This window comes from Theobroma cacao, chromosome 6 (assembly GCF_053813885.1).
Source record: "Theobroma cacao isolate CCN51 chromosome 6, ASM5381388v1, whole genome shotgun sequence".
Classification (NCBI taxonomy): Eukaryota; Viridiplantae; Streptophyta; class Magnoliopsida; order Malvales; family Malvaceae; genus Theobroma; species Theobroma cacao.
This window is the reverse complement of record NC_142644.1, coordinates 25977878-25996398: the sequence shown is the minus strand read 5'-3', so window position 1 is coordinate 25996398 and position 18521 is coordinate 25977878. Positions and strand designations below refer to the sequence as shown.

General features: G+C 36.7%; 2 protein-coding genes across 4 annotated transcripts; one reads left to right on the top strand and one right to left on the bottom strand.

The window, feature by feature from the left end:
- Positions 1–3734: 3734 nt before the first annotated feature.
- Positions 3735–7823, top strand: SEC22 (Synaptobrevin family protein). Of its 3 annotated transcripts, none has more exons than XM_088807350.1 (6): positions 3735–3995; positions 4553–4804; positions 5396–5556; positions 5667–5813; positions 6727–6803; positions 7419–7823. In XM_088807350.1, the coding sequence occupies exons 2-6, from the start codon at positions 4617–4619 to the stop codon at positions 7500–7502; spliced, it is 657 nt and encodes a 218-aa protein (XP_088663476.1). In that variant the 5' UTR covers positions 3735–3995; positions 4553–4616; the 3' UTR covers positions 7503–7823. The 3 variants fall into 3 exon arrangements, with proteins under 3 accessions (XP_088663476.1, XP_017979217.1, XP_007024708.1); XM_018123728.2 differs by having other exon boundaries at positions 3736–3995; positions 4572–4804; XM_007024646.3 differs by having other exon boundaries at positions 3737–3995; positions 4577–4804.
- Positions 7824–7901: 78 nt separating this feature from the next.
- LOC18596271 (3-oxoacyl-[acyl-carrier-protein] synthase II, chloroplastic-like) lies at positions 7902–11534 on the bottom strand. The gene is made up of 12 exons (XM_018123727.2): positions 11335–11534; positions 11038–11241; positions 10368–10478; positions 10163–10258; positions 9941–9986; positions 9771–9850; positions 9564–9632; positions 9362–9446; positions 8969–9123; positions 8796–8876; positions 8598–8657; positions 7902–8394 (listed from the first exon to the last, which is right to left on the bottom strand). Exons 1-12 carry the CDS (start codon positions 11530–11532, stop codon positions 8278–8280), a joined length of 1302 nt encoding a protein of 433 aa, XP_017979216.2. The 5' UTR covers positions 11533–11534; the 3' UTR covers positions 7902–8277.
- Between the last annotated feature and the right edge of the window lie 6987 nt (positions 11535–18521).

Genomic DNA, 18521 nt, shown 5'->3' with positions numbered 1-18521 from the left:
GAGCCAGACCGATCGGTGCTTCAGGACCTGTCGACGCTTCTGCAAACTACAATTACATATATAACTATGTTATTCAATAATCATGTTTAGAATTGTTGAACATTAACCGTTACAACTTTAATATCTTTATCGCCAGCTCGTTAGCTGTCTACTGTTGAGCTGGACCGATTAGTGTTTGAGGACCTGTGTCGCTTCCGTAAACTGCAATTACATAAATTACTATGTTACTCGATAAACATATGTGAGAATGTAGAATACAAACCGTTAAAACCGATCTTACCGATGTGTCATTTTCACTCTTCATCTAAGGAGGACCAGTGGGTGGTTCTGGAGCTGTCGGCCCATGGTCCAACTGCAAACACAGAAATGTTATTCGATAATCACAAATGGAATTAGAGAACACAAAACCGTTACAATTATCCTTATCGGCTGTTCACTACCTTGACCATGGTCGTCCCTTTTATCCATCAACTCATCAACTAAAGCAGCGGCGGTGCGCATCCGCTTTGTGCCACCAGAGGCTCTTTTCTCCTTCAAGCTTATCCTTTTTTGCCTCGCACCTAAGCCCCAATTCGATCGATCCTCCATGTGCCCTATTGGCACGTACTCGTGGCCCTATAATAACATGACATCAAGGTCCACAAAATACTCCAGGAGGGCCTCAGCCGCAGTGGGTTCCAACGTCTCCAGTGCCCACAACTGCAAATAAACAAATAAAATGTTGTCATTATCGAATAGGGAAAATTATTTTACAAATATAACGCAAAAATTAGCAATTGTTCACTCACTTGGTCAGATGACTCTAGCTTCTGAATTGCCTTGTAGAAGTCTTTTGGCTTCTGATTGTAATCCCATCTGCACATTCGTGGGTGGACGTTGTCCTTCGGACCAGAGGGGGCAACTATTTTTCGGAGGGCTGAAATTGCCTCTATTGCCCAGAACTACATGTCAAATGTAACCATTATCAGACCATCAATCATAAACGACTGCACCCATAAATTTTTTGTTTGAAAGGAAACTGAAAAATGTTATGTTTTAGTACCTGTATCACCCATGCGAATTCGTAAATGTTGTAGCGTAATCGAGTTTCCTTTGTCACGCTCAAGTCAGGAACTTCGAACCCCTTCAAAAGGTAGTCCAAGGTCAGCTTCCAAACATAGTGCCCCCATGGGAAGACATTCAAAGCGTCGATGTCCTCCATCAATGACAGCAACCAAGGCGTCACCCGTCTACGGTAGGCTTGACCAAATAAAATGTTATTCGCGATCAAGATGAGTGCCATCTTGGTCGCATCTCCTGGTCGCTGAAAGTTACCCCTACGGAAGGTATTAAGCAAACCTTGCAGCTTAACGTTGTTCTGCCCGTTTCAGTATCTTGCATGAATTCTATCCGCAACAACCTCGTATGGTCGTCTGAACACATCGGGCATTGGACCAAACTTCAGCCCTGTGATAAGGCAGAACTCCTGCTTTGATAGCTGTGCCTTGCTCTTGCCAATGGCAAACCATAGCTTGTGGTCCATGGACTGCCTCTCAGTGATTCGACGAATCATGATGCTGTGCAAGAGACCGACGTAAAAGTACCCCTGTGGATAGACGTTCAGGAGCATTCCGAAGCAAGTATGCTTAACTGAATTGTACTCCCCCTTCTGTTGGAGAGTCTTTGTGATGTAATGCAGTTGTGACCACTTACAGTGAGTGTTAATTGTGACGTTGAACGCCCACTTCTCCTTCAGCACGATCAGCAAACTGTCAATATCCTCATACTGTTTGCGCTGGATTTGCAAAATATGGCACACATGCACCAGTGAGTTAAGCAGTCATGTGCAACAAGGTACACTGAAGACATAAATAAGGAATAAATATTGTGACACGCCATGCATTACAATCAAAATGCTGTGACACGCCATGCATAACAAGTAAAATGTTGTGACATGCCATACATAACAAGTTAAACGTTGTGACACGCCATGCATATCAAGTTAAACGTTATGACACGCCATGCATATCAAGTAAAATGCTGTCAAACGCCATGCATAACAAGTAAAATTCTGTAACATGACATGCATATAAAGTAAAATGCTGTCACACGCCATGCATATAAAGTAAAATGTTGTCACACGCTAATAACTAACTATAATAACAATTGCGTCACACGATAAACACCCAAAACCGTTAAAACCACTATGGCTTAACCACAACAACCATCAAACCAGCAAGAAAACAAAGTCTAAACATTTACAAAACAAAACAAAAAATTCGAACATATCAAACAAACCCAGGAAAAAATTAAAAAATTAACGAACACAAGAATGTTGCGAATTTGAGACTCACTGATCTCTTCATTCATGGCCTACATTTTTGCTGGTGCTGTGGTTTTGTTTCGCTTGCAAAGAGCCTTCTCGAACACTCTGGTACCGACGGGATTGAGAAATGAATGACACAAACGTTATGAATTCTGAATAATAACTGTTTAAAATGAAAAATGGCCTTATAATATTCTTATTTATTCTGAAAAAGGGAAATTAATTCAGTGGAAGTCCAAAGGATTACCATGTTAACTGCCCGTTTTTTTTTCCTCTCTCTATTTCAAACCATGACGTGTCAGCTACTCAAGCACTGCCGTGTCACATACTCTAAACCATGACCATGGCGTGTTAGCTTTTCAAGTAATGTCGTGTCATACACTCTAAACATGACCATGGTGTGTCACCAACTCTGAACTCTAACGTGTCACAGACTTCCTCCATGGCGTGTCACCAACTCTTAACTCTGGCGTCTCACAGATTTAATCCATGGCATCTCACCAACTCTGAACGCTGGCGTGTCACAGATTCCCTCAATGTCGTGTCACCAACTTTTAATCTGGCGTGTCACAGATTCCCTCCATGGCGTCTCACCAACTCTAAACGTTGTCGTGTCGCATATTCCCACCATGACGTGTCACAAACTCTTAACTCTAGCATCTCACAGATTCCCTCCATGGCGTCTCACCAACTTTGAGCGGTGCCGTGTCACACATTCCCAACATGACGTTTCATAAACTCTAAACTCTGGCCTGCGACAACCATCTAACATATGGCCTGCTATAGTAGGACCATTTCTTACTTTGGATTCACACATTTCTCTTTTCAATTCACCATCATATCAAGGATTTTTAGTTTCACATCATTAGCCAAGCTTTCCATTCATGACGACCTGTTCCTCGTTCGATTTAATATCTCTCTTCTCCTATTATCTAAATGCCATATCTCAAATCTCTGAAAACCCAACCCATACAACATTATTTTGTTTTGCACAACCTTTGAAAAAAAAATTTAGGTATTTTGCACAATCAATCTTTGCATATTTATTTTTTTCTCCAATTTTTCGCCTATTTGAGAGTGTACGCTAACGAAGACGGCTCATTAAGAGTATTTTTATTTCAAAATCTTTTCTGGTGACTAAAAACAGTTAAAAGTATCTTGATAGTTATTTATAAAAATACGTTATTTATAAGGGCTAAAAAAAAAAAAACCTCCTTTTGGAAGCTATTAGGCTAATACTAGTACGTGTTCCCATGCGATTACAAAAAAGAACAGACCGTTTTCTAAACTCAACTCAAATAATAAAAGGCAATTTAATTAGATAAATAAATTTTCTTTTTTTGAAAAAATTAATTTAAAACTATACAAACTCCAAACGCCGGAGCCGCGTTGTACCTTTGAAACTTCGTAGTTCGTACCGCAATCTCAAAGGTACAATCCCTGAATAACAGGACGCTCTGAAAATCGTAGCTCAAAAAAAAAAAAAAAAAATAAAGAAAGAAAACCAAAATTGCAAGCCATCATTTATTTTGTCTATTTTCTTTCTTATAATAAAACCCCTATTTTTAACGTTCTCTTTCCCTTTTCCCCTTATTTCAACCTCCTAAGTCTTGTCGGACCATCGGTCGTTTCGCCTTCCTCAGATCGTTGAATTCAAGAAGAAATCCAAAGACCCACATGCTATAACCAGGTACTTCTTGTGTAAAATCAAGAGTTTTGATTGCTTATTAATTTGCAAATGTGCTTGTGATTATTTGAAAGAAATCTTGCCTTTGCTTTGCAATGTTGTGGAAATTCTTCAGGATAAGAGAGATTTCCCTCAATTGAATTTCTGGGTCTTTTTGGAATCCCAGAAAATAATCCATTTTGTTGTTAGATCGTGATGTTGTTGATTGGTTGGGTTCTCTTTGGTTATATTAATGACCATTGGATTGGAAAAGAAGAATTGGGTCGATCTTGTATTGGATCAATGATGAGAGTTTAGTGAATTTTAGAATTATAGAATTAAGTAATATAAGAACCAAGTTATGTGTTTTTTTTTTTTTTGGTTAATTTTAATGGTAAAGTGTTGTATTCTTATTATTCTGGTGGCAAGTAGTACCATTAAGTTTTGAAAACCAAATTATCGAAATCTAATCAATTGGTATTTGCTGCATCATTTTTCTTTTATTATTTAAATATACGGTATGAGATCGGGATAGCTCGTTTTGACTTAAATTGAGTTTTTCTTTTCAATGCCTAATCAAGGTGTTGATTTTGCTTTTAGTTCAGTTTGAAGGGATTTTGTGTAGCTGAGAAATAGGGAGTAAAGATGGTGAAGATGACAATGATTGCTCGTGTTACTGATGGTCTTCCTCTGGCGGAGGGACTGGATGATGGTCGTGATCTCAAAGATGCTGAAATGTACAAACAGCAAGTCAAGGCTTTGTTTAAGAATCTCTCCAAAGGCCAGAATGAGGCTTCAAGGATGTCTATTGAAACTGGCCCATATGTGTTTCAGTATCCTTATTCTGGTGTCTCTTCTAGATGCCGATATTTCTTGATTTATGAAATATGTTTATATTTTCTTCTTTGGGAAAGAGATATTATGCAGAGTAGTGGTCTGTGCATGAGATGTGCTCACACTCAGTCTCTCCGAGATCAGATGGGTTTCTGATCATGGATTGAATATTACATTACTTCCAAGTAGTGTTGGCTTCTATTAACTGGCACTTCTTCATTCAGTATGCATAACAAATGGTCTGTAAAATCAGGAGAACATATTTACTTGGATATTGTGATTCATCTGTTTTCATCACTCATGATGAAGCTGACAGCTTTCCTTTTTCTGAATATGTTTATAAACATGGATCCAGATAAATTTGAGCTCCCTTGTGCAGTTTATATGATGCAAAAGGGACTAAGTTTATACTTGCAGGATGGTTCTTGCTTCTTCTTGATTTGAATAACTATGTATCTCTCTCTTTCTTTATAATGTGTGTATAATTTGTTTACATATTATGTTTTGTTGCTGAATAAGTTTGTTGTATGGCTTTGGTATTATTTGCAAGTGCATCTGACTTGTACTGTTACCTTGACCTAAGTTCATAGCTATATCATTGAAGGACGTGTTTGTTACTTGACAATGTGTGACCGTGCTTATCCTAAGAAACTTGCCTTTCAATATCTGGAAGACCTCAGGAATGAATTTGAGCGTGTTAATGGAGCTCATATTGAGACAGCTGCCAGGCCTTATGCCTTTATTAAATTTGGTAGGTTCCTTTCCCATATTATTTGGCTTTTGATGCAGCTAGTTTTTCTTCAACTTTGTTTTATTCTGCTTCTCTTACTAGGCTTGATTTTATCTTTTCTTGTCCTGAAGATACATTCATACAGAAGACAAAAAAATTGTACCAGGACACCCGTACTCAGCGGAATATTGCAAAGTTGAATGATGAACTCTATGAAGTTCACCAAATAATGACTCGCAATGTACAAGAAGTTCTTGGTGTTGGTGAAAAGTTGGACCGTAAGACATTCCTTTTCCTTTCAGAATTACTTTAGGCCATTTTTTTAACCTTTAATTTAATAATTAATTGCATTTTGTTTGAACCCATGCTTCATGATATATCTGAATTTTACAATCATGATCTAGTTATGCTTTTATAATTTTAATGCATCTATTTGTATGCATGTACTGGTTAAAAGGTGGACAAAAACCTTGTAGGATATCAGCCTGTTGCTTCTATATCTGGTTCTGCCCCACTTTAACTTTTAAATTACCCTCAATTTGGTAATTACATGTTGGAACATGGAATATATATATATATATTTTTCTTTGAAAGAAAATTCAATCTTTATTGTCTTGAGTGCATTTGCATGTTTTGTAACTCTTGTTCCTTTGATGGTAAGATTTAGCTGTTCATAAAATTTCGATTTGCATTAATCATACTAAAGCATGCTTTACTTGTCTTTGCTTCTCATTGAGTGTTTCTGGAGTGTTGTATATTGGTTCACATTATGCCAATTAACATTTAAAGAATTTGATTTCTAATATTTTCTTCTCCACTTGCAATTGGCATGTTTACAAGCTTCAAAGTTGATTATGGTTGCACCTTGTTGCTGCCTTAGTTTATTTCTAAGTTTTGCCCTTAAATTGAACTCACCTAATCATGTTGTTCTCCACTTGCAATTGGCATGTTTACAACCGCAAAGTTGATTGTGGTTACAACTTGTTGCTGCCTTAGTTTACTTTTAAGTTTTGCCCTTAAATTGTACTCACCTAATCATTTATTTTTCTTTACTGATGGTTTAATATTCAATCTTCTCTCTCTCTCCCCCCCCCCCCCCCCCCTCCTTCTCTCTTTCTCTCACTGGCTGATAGATTGTATTATTGTTTAGACTAACCAAGTGTGCATTTCACTTTTTTGCGGATAATACAGAGGTCAGTCAAATGTCCAGTCGTTTGACATCAGAATCTCGCATCTATGCCGACAAGGCAAGAGATTTAAATCGACAGGTTAGTTTTTCCTGGTCAGTGAGAACTATGCTTATCTAGACTCGTTATTTGGGGCATTTATTTCTCTCTCTCTCTCTCTCTTTGGGTTGAGGTGTTTAGCTTTGGTTTTTTGACATTTTTGTTGACATTACTAAACTTGTGCTGCTAAGATATGATGTTCTTGGTGGAAAACATTGGTGATTGATATAATATTCTTGAGCACTGTCACAATGACTCCCTGAACATGAAAACTAGCATGAAGCAGTTACATGAAGTGTTTCTTTATTAAACTTTATAGTGAAGTTTGAATGCCTCCCACCTTAAAAGAAAATCAGTGCAAAGAACCTGAGGAAGCTTTCATTTATATGATTTGTGTAGTACAGTTTGAGTGAAGTTGCCATAAGTAAGTACCGTGCATGAGTGATGGTTTAAGTTTGTTGCTTAAGTTTCCTTCTACCGATTCTTGATATCCTTTTTATTTCAAATGAAGGTCTCTCTTGCAAGAGCTTAAGTCAGTTTTCCATGTGCTTGTGGCTGGATTATTTTTGCAATTTTCTTGATTAATTTTAGACATCATGATTGTCAGCAATGCTAAAGTTTGAAAATTCTTTATTTGGTTTATCACTTTGACTGTAGGCTTTAATTCGGAAGTGGGCTCCTGTTGCTGTTGTGTTAGGAGTTGTTTTCCTCCTCTTCTGGGTGAAAGCAAAGCTATGGTGACTCAACTGTGCTTCATAGTTTTAAGAACTCATCATGGAATTTCTTGGGTTTCTCTGCATTGCTGTGGATAGCTTGTTGTCCACACCTCGGAGACCAAAAATTGAAGTGAATTCTGGTTTTTGTTCATCACACAATTCGGCAAAGCATAGGGACAAGTTCGCGATGTGGAATTGTGAAAGAGAGACCCTCCCTTAAGAGCATATGTTGAAAGACAAAACTATTCTTTTCTACATGTAAAAGCCGGAACACAATAGCAAATAGTAAACTACTCAAAAGCTTCTTGTCCTAATTATTTTAAGTACTAGAACATTATTGCCATTTTGTTTTGATGGACTTACTAGCTTTTAATTACTCTTAATCCATGGCAAAAATGAGGCAAGATCTACGAAGAGGATCTAGTAAGATATATTAAAAGTAGTTCTTATTCTATGATATAACCATGTTAGCATCATGATTTATTTTGCCTCACCTCCATCCCTGTTCCAGCAGAAATTGTATTCCATCTCTTTATTTATTTTTTTCAGTTATAAACTTGATGTAATTCTCTCTGCTTGTGCTCGCAAAGATGGACTGAGGATAATATCAATAATGAGAAATAGTGTGGCTTCTCATCAGTACAATGATTAATCTAACATGAACCTTTTCCCTAGTTTAATATTTGGTCGAGTAGGCATTTCATAAGCAAGGTGGCAGCAGCTGAGTTTGTGTAGGGGTCGGGGGGGCTCTTTGCCAAGCAATCAGGCTCAATGGCTCTGTTGACTGTATTGCTTTCTATTCATTTGTAAGGCGCAAACAAGATACATGAGTTCTGTCCACCGAAGGCAAAGGAGTTAGACAGTGCTACCTTAACATCTAATCGTTCCTTAGTTGGGCCAACAATAAGATTTATGTCCTGAAATGGCACATTTTAAACTTTCAGTTCGTATAAACTTGTTCAGGTTTTAGATAATATAGCGTGCTGAGCCACTAGTTTGGGCTCCGTGGCTTAATTTACTGCAGAGGCTCATGCACTTCTAGCCTCCAGGGAATTATCTCCTAGTTGCCAATGTCCAAAAAACTTTAAGAAGATAAAATGTTATAGTTCATAGTTCATACCACGCCTTTGTCAGGATTGTCAAGATTGATGTTTGGATGGATCCACCCGGTTTGTATTGCCTACATTTGAGAAGGAAAACCCAAATTAGAATCTAACCGTAGCGGTAGAGCCACTTTTTTGTGGTTTTTGATTCCCAAAAAGCATTAAGCAGGAGATTTAAGTCCAATGTGATACAATTTCAGTGTCCGATTGATAACCTTAATTGCTGCAATAGCTTCCACAGCACCTGTAGCTCCAAGTAGGTGGCCAGTCATGGACTTGGTAGAGTTAATTCTTAGCTGCAGATCAATGGAAGTTTGCATACAGTAATTATGCGGACTCAAGAATCAAGATTTAAAAGAGAGCAATTGTAAGTAGTATTAATTTTGACCTCAGGATTGTTGCCAAAACAACGGAATAACGCTCGGAATTCTCTGAGATCACCAATTTGTGTAGATGCAGCATGTGCATTTACGTAATTTACATCTTCTCTGGCCACTCCAGCATCAGCCAATGCTTTCTCTATACAAAGAACCATTCCATTCCCTGGCATTGGAATGCCAAAAGAACAAACTATCATAAGTGCTTTTAACAGATAAAATTACATAAAAAAAAGGTTGAAAGCAGACGAAATATAGGTACAAGGTTATGAGAATCTGAAAATATGGGTACTTAAATTTACAAGATGATTCAAGAGAAAAAGGAGAAATATTAGAACAGAAAGGAAGCTATGATTTTAAACAGCATTTCTACAGAAAGGAGTTAAAAATGTTTGTTTGGTTACCAGTAGGATGGGGCTGAGTTAAGTGATACGCATCCGCACCAAAGCTTCCACCCAGAAATTCCGCATAAACTTTTGCACCTCTTTGCTGCCATATCAAGAACGACATATAAAACAAATATGGGTGTGGAAAACTTTAAAAGTTAAACATTGGGATGATTATGAAAAATGAGATGTATTGTTGGAAGGATACACACAAGTGTACCTTGGCATGTTCTAACTCCTCCATAAGCAAAACCCCAGCTCCATCTCCAACGACAATTCCATCACGCTCCTGAACAAAGGGTAAATCTAGCGTCCCCATTAACAAATGTGTTCAAGAAGCATACTAGAGTTTAAGAGAAGTAGTTTACGAAATCCAAATGTTCTGCAGGATGCAGAAACTAGAAAGTTTGAAGTTGGAAGCTTTTACAGTGTCCCAAGGGCGTGAAGCTTTGGTCGGATCACAATTCCTCCGTGAGAGAACTCTGCATGATGCCATACCTCCCAACCCTGCAACTCAAAATTAATAATCAAAGAAAATTGGTCATCCATGAACTAACACTCGATTGGTAAATCTAGGGTATAGAAGGCTTTGGATACCTATTGGATGAAGTCCTGCATCAGAACCACCACAAAGCATTATATCCTGCAAATCATCTTAAATTAGAGGCAGCACTAACTTAAGATGTTTGGCCTGGTATTACAAGTCATGTAGAAAACTTATTGATAAAAACAAGGCTTTCCTTCATCTCGATATCAATGTATAATATATATGAGAAAATTCCAGCTAATGCCTACAAGAGACAGAAGTGAGCTACTCACTGTCTCTCCCTCGATAATATGACCAGCCGCACTAAGTATACAATTATTACTTGTTGCACAGGCTGCAGAGATTACGTAGTTTGGACCCATCCAACCCTGTAATTTGGCATCTTGTAAGTGACTAGAAGGTTGCATCTACTCATGCTGTTTTTAACGTTAGAGTAACTCTAGTCTACCACAAGGAGATTTGTTTAGTGTGCTATACCAAATCCATTGCTAGTGTTGCGGAACCCATGTTGGTTGCTGTCAGAGGTAAACTGAAAGGATTTGGCATCTTTGATGGAGTCATCATCGTTTCAATCCATTCCTGGCAAATCTGTTTGAAATCCGCCCAAATACCGTTAGAAACATCAGTAATGGAAGAAAAGTTGATGCTAGTGCTGTAGTTGATTTCTTGTATAAGTAATAATGCAATGTGCAATGATTCCATACTTGCCAACATTTTAGGTTGTGTTTAGATTGTATTGTGTGCCCCATTGTATTGTTTGGCTAAATTGTAAACATCTATGGGCCTGGGGTGTTGTTGATTGTGTTGGTTGGCACTGCTATGTTAGCTTTTTGTATATGCAATGTTGAGGTTTTTAAGTCTTTTGTTTTACATGAGCGAGCATAAAGGCTTCAAATCCTCTCTATGTTATCAGTAGGGAGAGTTACTCCTGATATCAATAAAATTTTATGTTTCATAAAAAAAATGAATTCTGTACGTCATTCTCGATTTTAGTCTTTGAACAATTTATTTTATCTAAGGAGATCTCATGATCAACAGCTCAACATTGTTCTTTATCTATTCAATGATCACGAAAAAAGAGGTTTCTGGGAATTTTTATAATACAAAATTACCACACTTGTGTGAGAAAAATAGAAGATTTATTTACCCTCAAACCTCCGAGTGCAGTGCCAATTATGATTCCACATCTACTTTTATTAAGCTCCCTATTAACTTCATTTGTAATCCCACCATCTGCCAGAGCCTTCTTGCCAGCAGTGAGAAGGTAAAGCATAAACTTGTCTGCCCTCTTTGCAAGCTTTGATGAGACCCCACTATCTGCCGAGAAATACTTGATCTCTCCGCCAATATTCTGTTAACACGAGCTAGAGTATATATATCAATATCCAGCAAATTAAGTTACTACTATAGATATTTATAAGTCACTTAGACTAAAGGGTCATACCGTTGGGAGCTGAGAAGAGTCAAAATTTTCTATCTCACTTACTCCACTAATACCTTGAAGAAGATTGTTATAAAACATATCCGGGTCATGACCAAGCGCAGTTACAATACCAATCCCTGTCACAACAACCCGCCGCTTCTGCCCTGGAGGCTTTTCCTCTGTTGTCAGTTTGTTTTCAGGTTGTACAGAAATAGCCATTGTTTCACCTGACAGCATAACAAAGTAGTCACTGATAGAAGCTATAAATATATGCCTGAAATAAAATCAATTAAAAAGAAGGCAACCGTCATTAATTACTTCTGCCGCAGCTTTCTGAAGAAAGCTTCTTGGGAGTGAGCCCCTGGTTCTGTTTCTTTGGAGGTTGAAACATTGGAGATCTTTCGGGGTGGTTCTTCCTGTTAGGCCTAGGCGTATAACTAGCAACAAGCCCTGTACAAAGCGAAGAGGCAAGGATAGAAGCAGCCATGGAAGAAATCAATGAATGATTCACACAACAAGCAGATCAGAACCAGCAGCTAAACCCAAACGAACTCCAAATATAGAAGTTGATGATAACCCAGAAACGACCTAGGAATGGAATGAGAAGGCCTGAAGCCCCCACAGTCGCAGACAACGATAGAGAGAGTTCAGAGTTGCTATTGGAGAGCTGAGAATCAACCTATGAACAAGAATTGAAGATCAAAGGAAAGACAAACGGATGGAAGAGCATTCAAAATGCTGCAACTATATAGCCCGTTTCGTAAGACAGACAGTAATTATAAAAAATATAAATGCAAAATGCATGCAATCTAAGTATACATTGCGTAAAGGGGAATGCAGTTAAAAAAGTTTTCATTGGACATAGCATAACAGACTTCTTTATTAATTAGTAGTAATATCTAAAATGTTAAAATTCGTCATACTTCATAAAGTTTGGAGTCCTGAAAGAAGGCATGTTCTTTGCCGTAAAAGGGCAAAGGAAAAAACCTATGCATCTAACTTGTCATATATCAAGTCAGAAACACCCAACAGATTTACAACGAAAGTGCAGTGTTACATGCATAATGCACTCTCGCACGGGGATACGAAAAATTCAAGGTTTAGATTCAATGAAATGGGGATTCGAACCCAACTTTTTTAATAAGAAAATTCGAATTCAACTCTTTGAACAGAGTCTACATACATTGAGTATTGAACCAAACACTCATATACTAGTTTGGATATGCAGGCAAAGCCAGACTGAAAACAAATGCACCTAAAAAATACTCTTACCAATACAAGAAGGGATGGTCGTTTTGTTGCAAAATATCTTCAAATCATGAAGGGCATTGTTGATCAACTTGCTTTTGTTGGTGCTGCTGTAGAAGATGATGATTTGGTTCTACATATTCTAAATGGATTGGCACTACATTCTACATATAAAGACCTTGCAGCAGCAACTCGTGCACCTGAAACTTCTATTGCGTTTGAAGAATTGCATAACAAGTTGGTAGAGTTTGAGCAACAAGTGAGAAAAGAGGAATCTAGTGGTGATTGCTTTATATTGCCACAACAAACTTCACCAAGAAAAACAACAACACTCATCACTTTAAGTCCATTCCAAATCGTGGCCGATCTTTTCAACATCATGGTGGTTATCAAAATTATAATGGGAACAAAAAATCTGGTGTCTTCTCCGCAAGCCAGTATTTTAATCAACCGCATATTTTCTACCAAATCTATGAGAAACATTGGCACTCCGCTCGGCAGTGCTATCAAGGCAAAGAATTTTCCAATTCTAATCCAACGGCAAATGATGCATGTTCTGTTAATAAAATCAAGGCATTCACCAAGGCTTCTGTAACAGCCTCTGTTTTAAGCATACAAAACAGGGGCTTTAAGATAATAGTAGAAGAAGAAGGAAAATTATGAGAGTTTTCTCTTTCATATATTGCATTCATCTTAATTACAATTTTATATACATAGCAGACAGAGCTTACACTTATAAACATATCTAAAACAAGTGTTTAGCTTAAAGTTGTCTTAACACATGCAAGACTACATGTATGCTAGGGAGGGAAACAGCTGGCATATCCTCAAACTAACAGTACAACGAAGCAAACAAGATTGAGAAGGAAGACAAGTACTGAACATCATACAAATATACATGAGGATATATTGTAGAAGGCTGTTGACTTATATGCCTTACAAAATACCATACAAGTGCAAGTGTTACTCTCAACAGTCCTCCTTAACACTTGCATTGCAAACGTTTAGCTTGTCTTTGAGTGTTTCAAACCTCGCCTTTGACAGGCTTTTTTATTGAATAACAGAGAGATTAACCGGAGGAAAGGAGAGTTCATAAAAACAGGGAGAGCCAAAATCTGGAAAAATTGGGGAGAGCTAAAAACAGTAGCTCACACACCTTCTCATTCATTCATTTCACCTTATATACATCACACTTAACAATAGAGAAATGGAAAAATAGCAACGGTACTCAGCCTCGAAACATGGAAAACAAATTTGGTTGGCCGTGCACTAAAATCCGTGTATTGGTTTCAGTGCCAAGCAACGGCTACAAAGGAAACAGAGGACACCTGGCTTAACAACCATAGAATTAGACCTGGTAATTTTGAATACGACACGTTAACACGACACTAGAAGACACGGGTTAAACAAGTTTTGGGTTTAGTCTTAACGTGTTTCGTGTCTAATCGTGTCTAACACATTTAGACACAAAAAATTTTGTGTTTTAACGTGTCTGACACGATAAACACGTTTAAAATACATTTAAATACGTTTACTTAATTGTGTTATCGTGTTTGACGCAGGAGCGTTTAGGATTGTATTTAGTTTTTACTAATTTAGTTGATTTATGATTTATTTTCTTTATTTTATTTAGATTAGGATTCTTTTCTTATTTTTATTTTAATACTTTTAAGAATTAGTATTTAATTAGGATAGTCATGTTCTATTTAGGAATAGAACACCTATTTTATTTTCATCTCTTATTAATTATTCTAATTGTATTAGATAACTAGGAGTAGAGTTTTATTAGGATTTGGGCCTATAATAATATAAATGGACCCTTAGGCTTAGTTATGATTCATTCAGAATTAAGAGTTAATAAATAATATTTTCTTAAGCAGGAGTGCTTATTTCTCTAGGCTCTTTTAAAGAGTAAGAGGTTTTAATATCTTTGGCCTAGCCTACCAAAGTGAGATTTTGGCTATTTTTCACCTTAGTGGGGTTTTCAACCTTACCAAGATTGGTGATCCACCTTAGTGGGGTTTTCAACCTCGCCATGATTGGTGTTTTTCATAACGCCTAGGTGTCTTTACAACGCCCCGGTGTCAGTGTTTAATCGTGTTATCGTGTTTAAACGTGTATACGTGACACATTTATTAACCTATTAAAAATTAATAGTTAAAAACTATTTTAACCTTATATAAATAATTTTAAATAATTATTTTAATAAATTCTTTTAATTTTATAAAGGGTATAATGTAATTATACATGCTCAACCCTAATTTTTAACTTTTGGTGATTATTTGATGTTATTATTATTTTTGTTTTATTATAATTATTTTTACAATTATAGATTTTAAATTTAAATAATAAAATTATACTTAATTGTAAATATTTTTATTTAATCGTGTTAAACGTGTTAATCATGTTAAACGTGTTATTAATCGTGTCATGTCATATATTGATACGATTAATAAACATGTTAATTGTGTCGTGTCGTGTTACACGTGTATTAAATGTGTACGTGTACGTGTTTTAAATTTGAGACACGAATATTAAACGTGTCGTGTTCGTATTTAGTCTTAATGTGTTTCGTGTCTAATCGTATCTGACACGTTTACGACACGTTAACACGAATTGCCAGGTCTACATAGAACCCCATCAAAATGACACACTCAAGCAGTGTATAAGTAAAAAAACATAATAAAACAACAAGAGCTAAAGTCGTATTTCATAAACAGTAAAACGACTTAAGTAAAACGACATGCAAGCTTAGCATATTAGCTATTGAAGTATGAATGACATTGTGCTGTTCAACCTTCTTCTTCTTCTTTATTCTTCAACCTTTGAACCATCCCACCAAGTTTGCTCTTTCAAATTATAGATTTGTGATCATTTCTCAATAGACCCCTTTGATCACTAATCTGGTAAACACCCAGACATGACCTCAGGAACTCAAATTTGTCTTTGCTCAAACTCTTGGTCAGAATATCAACAAATTGCTGATTAGTTGGACAGTACTGAATATTATTTTCATTGTCCTTTACTACCTCTCTGACGACATGGTACTTAACACTTATATGCTTGGTACGACCATGCTGCATAAGATTCTTTGTAATAGCTATAGCTGATTTGTTGTCAACATTAAGCACAGTACGTTTATTCTGGAGAAACCCCAAGTCTGATAGTATCTTCCTAAGCCATTGGATGTGATTTGTAGCTGTTGAAATAGCAATATACTCAACTTCAGCTGAAGATTGAGCTATTACTTCTTACTTTTTTGAATTCCAAGAGAACATACCACTGCCAAAAGAAAAATAGAATCCTCTAGTGCTCTTTGAGTCATCCAGTGGCCCTGCCCAATCACTGTCTGTGTACCCCTCAAAGCTCCCCACTATCCGACTTACAAAACTTGCATCCATAGTTCATTGTACCTTTGACATATCTTATCACTCTTTTAGCTATTTTGAAGTGTACTTCAGATGGAGACTGCATGAATCTCGACAGCAAGCTAATTGAAACATGATATCAGGCCTAGTAGTTGATAGATACAGTAGAGCACCTATCATACTCCTGTAAACCTGACCATTTGCCTCTTCAGCACCATCATGTTTACTTAGTTTTTCCCCAACAGCTAATGGTGTATGAACTGGTTTACAAGATTCCATATTGAACTTCTTCAGTAAGTTTTTGGCATGCTTAGCTTGGTGAACAACAACCTGATCATCAGTTTGAATAATCTCCATACCAAGAAAGTAACTCATGAGCCCCAAATCAGTCATTTCAAATTCTATAATCATTTGAGCTTTGAATTTCCCTAAATATTCTGCATCAGGTCTTGTTATTAGAAGGTTATCCACATATACAGCTATTATGAGCATAACTGATCTGTCAAACTTCTTTACATACAAAATAGGTTTTGCTATACTTCTGATCAGGCCTTGAGTTTTGAAATAGTCATCTATTCTTTCATACCAGGCCTTAGATGCCTGTTTTAATCCATGTAGTGCTTTAATAAGTTTACAAACTTTACTTTCAGCACCTTGCTCAACATAGCCTTCTAGTTGCTCAATGTAAATGTCTTTAGTTAAAACTTCATTTAGAAAAACAGATTTCACATCTGGGTGATTAATTTTCCAACTTTCCCTTGCTGCTAATGTTGCTAGCAACCTGATGGTGTCATGACAAGCCATAGGTGAAAATGTCTCAAAATAATTTATCCCATAAGTTTAGGCATAGCCCTTCACCACCAATCTACCTTTAAACTTATTTACCGAACCATCTAGATTAAGCTTGGTTCTGTAAATGCATTTTACTCCAATCACTAGATGATCACTTGGCCTATTAACTAAGCACCAAGTTTCATTTTTCTTGATCATATTTATCTCAGAGTTCATTGCTTCTATCTAGTTTTTATCTACATTTGCCTCCCCATAGCTAACAGGATCTGCAATTGCCATATTTCATCTACTGTATATATCCTGAAGAGTGCTGGTACCTCTTACAGCCAGTGATTCATCTTCAATATCTGTCTCACCATCAAAGTCACCTTGTATTATGTCTAAAATTAGATTCAAGTCACTAGGATACTCAATTACAGACTTATCCCAATTCCACCTTGAATGTTCATCAAATCTTATGTCCCTACTAAATAGAATCTTCTTGGTTTCCACATTATATAGCTTATACCCTTTAATAACATCACTATATCCAATCATGATAGTAATAACACTATTCTCATCCAACTTGGATATCTTCTCATCAGGTACCTTAGCATAGCAAATGGAGCCAAATACATTCAAATGAGATACTGAGGGTTTTCTGTCAAACCAACATTCATAAGGAGTTTTCTGATCTAAGGTTCTAGTATGAGTTATGTTTAGGATGTAATTAGTTGTGTTAACAGCTTCTGTCCAAAAAGTCATTGGTAGGCTTTTTTCAAACAAAAGACATATGGCCATCTCCATAAGGGTTTGATTATTCCTTTCAGCAACCCCATTCTGCTGAGGGCTATAAGTAACAGTTAATTGATGAATTATACCTAGCTTAAATAGAAATGCTTCAAATTCAGCCGATGTGAACTCAGTACCATTGTCATTCCTCAAAGTTTTAATGGTTGATTCAGCTTGATTTTCAACAATGTTTCTAAACTTCACAAGGTTTCCGAGAGCTTTTGATTTAAGCTTGAGAAAATAAATCCAATAGAATCTAGTCCAATCATCAATAAAAAAAGATAATACTTATTACCTCTACGTGAATGAATCTTCATAGGAACTCCTAAGTCTATATGTGTCACGACCCAAATTTTCGGGCCATGACCGGTGCATGGGCCCAATAGGCATAGCCCACTAAGCCCAAGCAAGCCTATTTATGTGACTCCATTCATCGATTTCATCACTCGTTCTTACAACCGTATTTCATAATTCTTATCAACAAGTATTGCAATACTTTTCCATCGAAACCATATGTTCACATTTATGATTCAAAATAATGTCATTCGTGCCATCTCGTAGTGGCAACATTAATAAACATAAACGTCTATTGCTTAAGATATATATATATATATATATATATATATATATTAACAATTTACATCAAGGTACATATGTTCAACGAAAAAGACTCTAGACTTCCAGTGGAGTGACTATAGTGAGGGTGCAACTATTGAGATACCATAGTATCTACCAAGAAGACGAGCATATGTGTGCGACTCAAAATAGGTTCCAACTGCCTCCAAATCTGAAAACATAAATTTTAAAAAGACGTGAGGATAAAACTCAGTGAGTGAACATAAGAAGGAAACAAGCAATCAATAGGAAGAATTTGGAAATCATGATGCACTTGTTTTGAAAACAATGTACTTTGGTTTAATTTCTTTCTTAAACCCCTTTGTTTTGGACATTGATCAGTGGACTCTTAGTATTGCAAAGACCCATGCTCAACCATGAAGATAAGGGAGTAAAGGAAATTATATCAGAACC

What these genes read in the sequence shown, in the direction of transcription:
- SEC22 (XM_088807350.1), top strand. Translation starts at nt 4,617, where the DNA reads ATGGTGAAGATGACAATGATTGCTCGTGTTACTGATGGTCTTCCTCTG. An exon ending in TTATGCCTTTATTAAATTTG is followed by an intron (nt 5,557 to 5,666) that starts GTAGGTTCCTTT and finishes CTTGTCCTGAAG; the next exon opens with ATACATTCATACAGAAGACA. An exon ending in CAAGAGATTTAAATCGACAG is followed by an intron (nt 6,804 to 7,418) that starts GTTAGTTTTTCC and finishes CTTTGACTGTAG; the next exon opens with GCTTTAATTCGGAAGTGGGC.
- LOC18596271 (XM_018123727.2), bottom strand. Translation starts at nt 11,532, where the DNA reads ATGGCTATTTCTGTACAACCTGAAAACAAACTGACAACAGAGGAAAAG. An exon ending in AAGCTATTGCAGCAATTAAG is followed by an intron (nt 8,658 to 8,795) that starts GTTATCAATCGG and finishes TCTCAAATGTAG; the next exon opens with GCAATACAAACCGGGTGGAT. An exon ending in ACAATCCTGACAAAGGCGTG is followed by an intron (nt 8,395 to 8,597) that starts GTATGAACTATG and finishes GTGCCATTTCAG; the next exon opens with GACATAAATCTTATTGTTGG.